The sequence below is a fragment of the Eurypyga helias genome, unplaced genomic scaffold (assembly GCF_000690775.1).
Source record: "Eurypyga helias isolate BGI_N326 unplaced genomic scaffold, ASM69077v1 scaffold10718, whole genome shotgun sequence".
Classification (NCBI taxonomy): domain Eukaryota; kingdom Metazoa; phylum Chordata; class Aves; order Eurypygiformes; family Eurypygidae; genus Eurypyga; species Eurypyga helias.
Genome location: NW_010264981.1, coordinates 25,465 through 36,181, shown reverse-complemented (window position 1 = coordinate 36,181; position 10,717 = coordinate 25,465). Strand labels below are relative to the sequence as shown.

The window sequence follows — 10,717 nt, the reverse complement described above, 5'->3', positions numbered from 1 at the left end:
AGCCGGAGTTAAACCACGACATGTGCTCATAAAGGGTGTAAATAGAGCTATGAATACATTTGATGGTTCAGATGGGATTTGAGCTGGAAGAAAGTATAGGATTAGTTAGAATTGCAAAGCTTTATGCTGGATGTTTTTGAAGAACACTCTGTTATTTAGATGAGTAAATGTGTGTTTTTCTGAAAACCTGGCCATGTAACTTGAAGGCATGAAGTCATCCCATTTCTTAGCGTGGTTTCAGTATAGCTCAAGCTGCTGTCAGAAAGAGCCCTTGGGGGTGAATGAGCAGAAAACTCTAGTTTTCTGAAAGGTAGAATGGCGACTGCTGATGTGTATGTAGGCTAAATGAGTTGTTTCCCTGGGGCGTGGAAGTTAGCTATTAATCCAGTTTGCTTTGGCATCTTTGGCATTCAGTCTTTTTTGTAGATCAGTATGTTATGGATGGACACATCAGCAGTGGGGCAAAAATCTTAGAAAACCAGGTAAAAGGTTGTATTAGAAATTATCTGAGCAGCAGTAGCTCTGCTTATTAATCAAGTATATATATAAAAAAAAATCAATTGTTTATGAGTCTAATGTAAACAATATTTTCTTCCTTGCCCTGAAACATGCAGCAAGTGTTTTGTAGACTAATTGGAATGCATTTCCAAGCTAGGATATATTGAATTCAATTACTATACATTACACAATGTATAGTAAGGGCCCTTAAGTAATGACTTTTCTTCCCTAAAGTACAACTAGATATGAATGAAAATGTCAAATGTCTTTCATGTGAAAGAAATTGAGCCACAAATAAGGCTTATTTTTACCTCTGCTGCTACAGTGTTACTGGATGGGGTACTCCAAGTGTAATGGCCTCACGGCTCTTCATGATGTTGGGCTGTCAGTGACAGATATGGTTCTCTGAAAAACCTAACAGCTCCCAGAGCTATAATGTGTTTTTCCACCTTCTGATTCTCCTCAGTGGCTGAGAAGACCAAAGAGCAAGTGTCTAATGTTGGGGGAGCTGTGGTGACAGGAGTGACGGCAGTGGCCCAGAAGACAGTGGAAGGAGCAGGGAACATTGCTGCAGCCACTGGCTTGGTGAAGAAGGATCAGTTGGCCAAACAGGTTTGATTGTTCACAGTCTTTTCCAGATGAAGAACGATGAGCAGTCTCTCTGAATGGAAGGGCAGGTGACGTGTTTTCTTTAGTGTCAGTGGTATGAGTGCAGGATGATTTGTGTTATGCTGAGCAATTGAACAGCAAAGAAAATACCTGCTGTTACTAGCTTGTATTTTGAGTGACCTGCAGGATTTGGGAACTTGAGTAAGGTTGCACATATTATCTTTTCTGTTCTGAAAATTCTTAAAACAAATTTGGATCATGGTTTAAAGTGGGATCTGCTGGTGATGAAACTCAGCAGCCTCTAGTGGGGGCCAGTAGCTGTAGGATTGCTGTACAGCTGAAGGGGAAAACGTCTTTTTTTTCCAAATAACTCAGGATTGAAAAGCAACCTGCTAGAGCTGAAAGGTCAAATAGCAGCTCTCAGGTTTAACAGAATGGTTTCTGTCCTCCTCAGATGAAGAGCAGAAGGGTTTGTGTACCAATCCAATCTCTGGCTAGATACATTGCATCTGAAGTCAAGATCTAGTTGGAGAGTCTCTATCTTCCATAAATACAGTGACATGAATTCAAAAATGCCTCCAAACTATTCTGAACCCTGCAGATGCAATTTGCTCTACTTCATCCTATAAAACACTTTGTAGATATTTTTATTCCAGCACCAAGGTGAATATTAACTATTTGCACAATACTCAGAATTACTATACTTTTGCTGGTACACTGCAGTCATATTCTTCCACTTCTACTAGGTGAAAAGTGACCCCAGGTAGCTGGTGGGAATGCTGCTTTCCAAAATATGTATAGTGTTGTTTGAAGACAAAAAAATAACCCTGAAGAGACAATTATCTCTTTTTGTACTGTTTTGTATATGAACATTTAAGTGTTAGAAAAGAAAAATGATTCTGGGAAATACTATTATTTGCACAAAAATATAGGTGTCATGTCGATTTAGCCTGAAGAAGTTGTATGAAATATCTTATTCCTAGGTAGTGTTCAGAGGAGGTGTTAAAACTGAATTCTTAAAAACTCTTTTTTTTGTTTGTTTGTTTTTTTTATCCTTACCATTACTGAAATGTTTTCCTGTCTGACAAAACCTATTGGCGGTTTGGGGAGGAAAAAGATGCAGTGCACTGCGTTAGACATTCACTCCACTGTGGAGGATTGGTGTTGAAAACTTCTCACAAATGGTTTTGTTCTCTTTCAAAACAGTTTTCCTGGGGGGCTTTTTAGTCCTTTCTTTGTTCAGCTGTAAGTAAAATGTTGCTTTCAATGTGGCCATGGTCCTTTGTCAAAGCTGTGTTGAAGATTTATAAAACTGAGTATCTAATGAACTGCCAGGGGATACATGAATATGTCATGGCCACATTAGTCTATACACTTAGTTTCTACTAAAGCTCTTTTGTAGTTTTATGCTGAGGATATCCTTTTCTTTTTGTAGCTCTTCAAACCCTTTACTTGGTGCTATATAGATTATCGTTGCTGTAATAGACAATTACGTACTTTACTATTGACTATACTTAATACTTTTTATCTTAATATATAAAGATAGATCCTTATAATTTTTACGTATGAATCACATATCTGTTGAATTTTATTTAATTCTGTTCTGTATATTGTAAAGCTTAAATCTGAGTCATGATGGCTGTAACAGAGCAAAATCACATCTGTGAAATTAAAGAACATCCATAATGTACATGTATATTATTCCACAGCCCTATAAATAGCATCATTATTCTGAACTGGTGTTTTGTTCTTTAGATATGCAAAACCATTCATTTTATTCTTGATACTGGTATTTTTAGACTGAGATTCTCAGTCATCTATGCAATATGGCCATCTAGATGATTAGTATCTACGGCTCCTAACAGACTGCTCTTCATCTCTGTCTCTTACTGGTTTTGCAAGGGATGAGTAGCCATTTGAAAAATGTTAACATCAAAATTCAGTCATGTGAAGGTATTCTATAACCTATCATTTCTGTGCAGTTCAGAGGTACATGAGATTGATTTTCCTTGGATTTTCCAAGTGAAGTGACAGTTGAGCATTCAGATTTCCAGTGGGACACAGGTCGCTTGTAGGAAACAGGTTGTGTCTTTCTGAAATATGACAAAGTACCAGCCAGGTATACAATCAAAATACCAGTATAACTTTGTGTATTTTATCTCTATAAGGTTATGTCTCTTAAGGCTGTGATATCTCTGGTCTACTCTAAACTGGGAATAAGAGACCACAACTGGCAGATTGATTCTTTGAGCTTGAGCATGGCTAGCAGTGCCTTTGGAGATTATTATTCCTATAGATATCTATTTGGGATTACTGTAAAGCAAATGGCTGTGTATCCCATGTGCAACATGAACACTTAACCTTGCCTACACAGTGTAAGCAAGTCATGGGATTCGACAGGAAATTGCAAATGAAGCTTATCCATTAAAAGTGGATAGAAGCGTTATTACAGACTGTTTTTCCACAGAAGACTAAAAGGAATTAGCCAATAATTTGTTATTTTAGTTGGCTTCTAAACTTGTGACAAGTGATTTCTTCCAGTTCACGTGGACCCGCGTAATCAAGTCCAAATCCTCCAACTGAACGTTGCAAACGGTGACCGCCTGAGGCCCTGTCCAACTTGAATTATTCAGTGAACTGCTATAAACTCACCCTCCCTGCAACTGGAGGAGTTTGCTTATTTGCTATCAATTACAGGATCAAGGACTGTGAAATAAATATCTGGAAGCCTATCTAAACTAATGGTCATTGCTGGAATCCGCTACTAGTGATCTACTCACCTGTGTGAAAGTTGTAGTCTTGTGTGGTGACTGGCATTTTTCTTGTGCCGTGATGGAAGTCTGCTTTTGACTTTCAACTCATTGAAAACAGCCATTGCATTTCTTTACCTGTGGATACAATATTCGTGCAAAGAAAATCCTAAGCAGATTCTTGGCAAGATGCTTTCTCAAAGCATTTCGAGAAATGCCAAGGTTGCCTGGTGCAGCCCTTAATCCTAGCATGCTTTGGACCATGAAGAACAGGTTTAACCATCCAACTGAGGCCAGGCTGGAGGGCTGCTGTCACACCATGCTGACACCTACCCACCCCGTAGCCAGTGTAGTGGCAGCTGAGATCAGCGAGCGGCAGGGCTGACTTGGTAGTGCCCATCTGAGCACTGCCTGGGGCATTTGCACTTTGGCAAAAACTCACTGCTTAGCAGAGCAAGGAGGGTGGCAACTAGTAGGCCTGGATTCATTTTAAAAGGCTTAACATACTACAAGTAGCCTTTTAATAAATGACAAGACAATTCTTAAGAGTATTTGGATTCCAAAAGTTTTCATGCATTGCCAGCATGCATCTACTCAAAAATTATTTCTAGCACACACTAGGATTTAGTGTAGAGCCTATTAAAAATGGATTAACTCTTTATAATCTAGTTGTAAATTTGAGCATAATTACAAATAACAGCATTGTTATTGGCAGATTTTAAAACCCCTGGAAGTCTTCCTGGAAGGAGAAAAGAAGTTGCTTCTTTTTTTCATGCTTTATTCTCCCTGTTAAGAGAAGACAAACTGAAGTACGGGGTTATACAGAAAAAAACCCATTTATCTTAAAATTATTCTGTGTCTGTTTTATTTCTGTGTACTGTGTGAGTGTACTTCTAAATCGAGTAAAAAAAAAAAAGAAAAAAGGCAGGATTAATTATAATTACTTTACTGTAGAAATTAACATGGTTTTTTCCAAGTTAAGAATGTTGTGAAATCCTTTGAATATTCTATTTTCAGCTTAGCATGGGCATGTAGAACCAGGTAGTATGGACGATAGTAGCTAGTGAATACCTAGTGTATAATACTGCCTGAGAACAAAATATGGATTATAAAGTTCATTCTTTTCAGATGGGGGATCAACTAAATTCATGTTGCTTGGTTCTCTAGCATCTCAAGAATAAATCTGTTGGTAAGTTCTATCATTTTTGTGGTGAATAACTCTATTTATACTTATCTAGCATCAAAATCTCCAGTCAAGCTGAAACCTCAAGGTACTTTCAGTAACATGCAAAGATGGTTAGACAGATTTTCTGTGCTGTAGATCTTATTACAGTAAAAAGAGTAGCAGGCCTTGTCCTTATCATGTTTAGGATCTATATGGATCATGTTTGGTATGTGGTAAATCCATTTTCTTTCTAGAGCATCTCATAATTTGGCATGTTTACAGTAAATAACACTTTAAACAGACATAAAATTATAGTAGCAGATGACATGCAGGTACACAATGTACTTATGACGCAGGTAATGTAACTAATCGGTTTCATTACCAAGCTTTCAGGGAAAAAGAAGACTGTAGGTGGGAAGACTGTCAATTTAGCCATTATGCTTTTTTTTTTTTCCCTCCATAGAAAATATGTAACTAAAAGCCCATGCTAATTTAATATGAACAATTATTTAGAAAAATTAAATTGGTGTTAACTTTGCATGTCAACAGTGTTGTTCCCCCTGTCCCAGCCAGTGTTTCCTGGGGCTCCTTGGAAGCCAATCCCTGTCCTAACATAAATATTTAGTGCAATGGGCCCCACAGGTGTAGACTGTTTCTTGTCATATTACTTTTCTTGGTCAGAATAGCTAGTCTTATGAGCAACCAAATTTTTCCATTGATCATTATACATTGCTTAGAGCCAGGGTGAATCCTCTTTGGGAAATCACCATAATCAAACATACCAAGATGTAGGAACCTTTTTCCTCCTTTTTACAGGAAGCTCCATGACACATTATGTGCACTGATGAGAATAAAGATGTGATGAAACACCTTTTAATTTTGATTAAATGAGAGCAACTCAGTTTTGATTAGCATGCCAAGCATCATAGCGTACTCCAGCCAGCTATTATTTGTTCATTTGGGCAATCATACTGGCAGAAGGGATGCAAATCCTTTAAGTGCCTCTGAAGATTTGTCTCTTTTTCAGTGGCAGAATAGAGGTTTCTACTTTATTAAACACCCAATTTGAAATTCAAGCAATACCTCACCTTTCAAAGGCTTCTGTTCTGTCTTGTCACAAACTAAGATTCCTGAGTGTTCCCAAAAATGTGTTAAATTCCACCTGTAGTTTTAAAGGGGTGGAGGGTGGGGAGGGTGGGAGAACACAGACGGGCGGACGGGACCAGAACATGAAATCTATATTTTTGCGTATTATGTTTTGTATTTTAAAAAAGGCAGAGATCTGTTTAGAAACCTTTCTATAGAAATCTTATGTGGAAATAACTGGAAATTAGGATCAACATTTGGCTTTTAATGAAGTTATCTTGGGTAGTGTTCCCTGACATTTAAATGTCTTACATTAAAGTCCCCATCACTGTTTTAGTAGCCCCCTTGCTACCTGCATACAATATAAATGCCTTGCTTAGTACTTGAAAAAGCTCAAACAGGCATGTTCTAATTTTGACTCTATCTTTTCGAGATACGTTTTGCATATTTTATTTCCTATTGTGCCAGAATGTTGACATGCCACACAAAAATCTTGAAACTGATTTTTTTAATGCACATTTTGTTAACAGGGTTCCAGAAATAGGCTTAATCATGGCAAAATTCTGGTTTGGGTGGAACCATTTATTTTCATAGAATGTGAGTATCTCCTAGTTTTCAGACCATCTTTGCACTCAGTATACTCTACAGAGTGCTTGGCTTGCTGAAGGATCACTGTTTCCCATCTTCTTTCCAGTCTATAGGTGAGTCGATTAATCTTGAAAAGCTTAGCTCATAAACACAAAGGAAAAGCTACTAAGCAGAGTTGTCCAATTTACTTCTTCAGAAGGGGAGTTAGGAAGTTTTTCCACCTTTCCATTATATTTTTGCTATTAGCTAGCTCTTGTCCCAGAAGGTTAGTAGACCCCAATGAAAAGCAGAACAGTAAGTGTGAGTTAGATGAGACTTAAACTGTTGTTCATTTGGCAGAATAAGCAGGTTTATTAATCTCCTAGAGCTTATTATGAGAAAAAAGTCAGGCCTTGATTAAGCAAAGAAACATAAATAAGGTTTTGGTGTGACAAATGCAGAAATAGCCTCCCTCTATCTTCTGGAGTTGATGCTTTTCAGTAGACACTGTAGAGCAAGAAGGCTGCAGGGGTGCAGCAAAATCTAATTGCCCTCCTCAACTACTTCTTGCGGTATATGGCTCTAATATAAGGTCACAGTAGAGAATGGATAAGTTTGTGATTAAATATATGCAATCTAGATCCCTAGCGAGCCTGCCGAGCAGCCAGAGGTGTAACCCTCTGCTCTTGAGCCAAGCAGTGCTAATTCTGCCTTGCAGTGCAATGCAAAGGGGTGGGATTTTTGGATGTTCAGGGTGACCTCAACCACAGTTCTGATGTGACACTCCTACTTGGTCTGTAGGAGCAGTTACAGCACTGGTTTGGAAAGCTTGCATACTGTGGTTTCTGGTAGGGTAACCAGTAGACAGTAAATTCTTCTCAAGGAAGCCAAAGTGTTTAAGATGATGTATAGACAAATGCCTGATCAGGTAGTCACAACTGAACATCAATCAGACAACACTTCCTTTCAAATTTCTATTTAAATCATAACACATGAAGAGCACGTAGTTTGAGATAGGTTTTACTTTTTCCCTTAATGTTTTATTCCTTGATCTATGCATAATGTATGAGTGACTGCTGCAAAACAGAAAGGACATTTAGCAGCAATTAGCGATGTTTCCGTTTTTAATGTATATAGATGGATTGAGGGGAAGAATGAGGAGAGAGAATCCCCACTGGGGGATTCACAATGCCCGGGAGCTCAATTACAGAAGACCCCTCTTAAGAGAAAGCTTTTGTTAGCTGTTTCTTTGAATTCATGAAGTAAGTGGGACTGTCAGTGAATTGGCCTGTCTCTTTGATTGTAGCATAGTTGGACGGATTTATTTTGGTGGGGCATTTCTTTCTGGTCTCAGAATTAATGATGGTGTTTTTCATTAAAACATCTGTAACAAATCAATAAAGCTAGTCCATGTTCTTGAAACAGGAAACTGATTTACTATAAATCGTAAGTCACCCATATGTAGGCAGTATTAAGGTTTTGGATCTGCTTTATGTACACAGACAAATCTCCCCTTCGTGATAGTCCATGTACTTTTTGGATGGGAAAGGTTAGGAATCATCTAGGTTGTACAGAGGTGTGAATGTCAGTAGGCTCGTGAAATTGCATTACCACCCTGTGTGAATGCTTGTATTGGAATGCAAGTGGCTTTGATTCAATGATTGCTAATTTGTTTCCAAAATAAATTCAACAATTACAATTGAGGCCACTTAATGCAGTTTCATTAATACATTTCTGGTTTTCTTTGATGTTTGCACATGGACGAGCCTCACGTATGTAGCTTAGTATGTGGTAATACTGCATAATGGCACTATGAAGTACAGTACACAGTGCTTGAAGCAGACTCTTATGCTTACATGCAGTTTTATTTAGTAAAATATGCTAATGCTGCCCACGGGAAACAGGTTGATAAATAGTGAGGCCACAGAAGTCACAAAGCCCCGAAGGAAATCCCATTTTTCTTCTACATTTCCTTTGCTTTATGGTAAGATCTTGCGTGTCACTTCCTTTTCAGCAGGTATGTACAAGTTCTGGTAGCATTTCTGGGCATGAGTGGCTTAATTTTACTTCACTCTGAACACCAGTATTTGAAATATTTAAAATTAGACTGGGCAAGATAGAGATGAATATGCATAGACAATAACTACTCAGGAAAAAAAAAAAAGCAGGTGATGAAAGATGGATGACTCTGGGTTAAGGGTACTAGTTTCTGTGTTTCTTGACGGGTGTGTGAAGTACTGGGAGGATTTTTGAATTGCAACCTCTGCTTGGCCTCCCTGGTTAGCAGAGAAAATTCCTTTCCTGCTGTGGGGTGTGTTGTCAGTATTTTTTTCTCAGAGGACAAAATAATAGTATTTAAAGGATGACCATGTTCTCTGTGTCAAAGCATGTCAAACAGAACTCAAGTCACAAGGGAATAAAACTTGTGTGGTATTATCTAAATTATCTAAATATCCTGGACATTATTACTCTTCATTAATTCAGGAACAAATATGAGTTTAATGTAAAGGTCTTGTGAGGCTTCCTAATGGTTTTCATGCTGTGAGATAACATTTCAGTGCAGACTGAAGTTCCAGGTCTACCTGCTGCCTTCGCTACTTCTGACTATAATGTATTCCTAATTACCTGTGAAGGAATTAAGTTGGGGAGCTTTTGAGTGGCTTCATATTGCTCTTTGTTTTCTGGCAATCACTCAACCACAGATTTAGCTTTGACCCCATCCTTAAACCGAATGTGCCTATCTCCCTTAGTCTTCAAGAACAAGAGTTGTTTGCTAGCTGATAGAAGGGTGAACACGTTCTCCACTAGGAATTGTACAGATGTGATGATAATGAGCTAGTAGTTTAATATCTACAAATAGCGGAACACAATTTTTCAATTCTTCATCTTTAGCTTGTGACAGAAAAGCAAAAGATGCTCTCTATCCTTTTACCAGGAGGCTGACTTTTGCATTTACTATAAGGGTTTCCTTGTCTGCAGTCTGTGCTCTTTTTCTTCCCTCTTTTGTTCCTGACTCTGGTGTCCCTTCTACCTCCATCTCCAATTTTCTTTCTAACTAATCCCATATCCCCCCATAACATGTTCCAGGCTGCTGTGGTTGTCTTCCTTGTGTGTGTATGGCCACCGCATTATGCAAGTCTCCTGGGCTAACATGGGACCAGTTCTGCTTCACAGTGTCCCAGTCCTTCCTATGCATCCGTCTGTGGAATTTCATGCAGTACTCACAGGAATGTGTGGGGTTTTTTTTGCTGCTCTAAATAGTTGCCATCCTACATTAAATATTCAGGAAGGTGCTACTTGCTGAGTGGAATATGTTTAAGTTCGTTTGGGGATGATTCATATTAATGCCAACTATTCCTGTTCTTGCCCGCTGCTGCGCGAAAGGTTTGGCCGTTTCAGATGGGAGATAGTTTTATGTAACTGATGATAGTGGGAAAAACTTAATAGTCGCATTTTTGTGCAAGTTAAGGTACAGGTTTTATAAGCTTGCAAACATTACTGGGTTACAATAATGGTCTCCCTTAGCATTTTCTGCCATGTTTCAGTGTTCCTTTCCTCTGCTGGCCAATAGGAAGTGTGTCAGCTTTAAAAGATAAGGAGCTTAAATGTGATTCATTCAGTGCCTCTCTGGTAGTCGTTACCTTCAGAGGATTTGTGATGATAGCTGGTGCCATTTGCTGATATTGTAAAAGCCAAACATTGCAGCTGGCAGGTTTTTTTTTAGCTAGCAGTGAAAGTTTATGGTGCTGAAGTGACATTTTGGCAAAGCACTCCAATGTGTGTTTATGTCTGCCAGCCTCTATTCAGCAAAGCACTGCAGTGGGATGCTTAATAGGTATGAGTGGCAAATGGAGGTCCTGGATTGCTGTGGTGATGAGGGCTGTACAAACTTCAAAATGATTCAGGACTGAAGTGTGGAGGAAATACCCCTCTGTGGAGAAACAGATTAATCTGTGTTTTTATACTATCAGTCAAATGCCACCCCCTAAAAAACCCCAAACCAAATAAATCGCACCTGTAGGTTAAGAGGAGAAGGAAGTAA

At 38.6% G+C, this 10,717-nt stretch overlaps 1 protein-coding gene across 1 annotated transcript; it reads left to right on the top strand.

Moving 5' to 3' along the window:
* Positions 1-960: 960 nt before the first annotated feature.
* Positions 961-1,110, top strand: LOC104513262 (alpha-synuclein-like; the record flags this gene model as incomplete). The annotated part of the gene is made up of 1 exon (XM_010156557.1): positions 961-1,110. A coding segment is annotated over one exon (150 nt), but the record flags the coding sequence as incomplete, so codon positions are not given.
* Between the last annotated feature and the right edge of the window lie 9,607 nt (positions 1,111-10,717).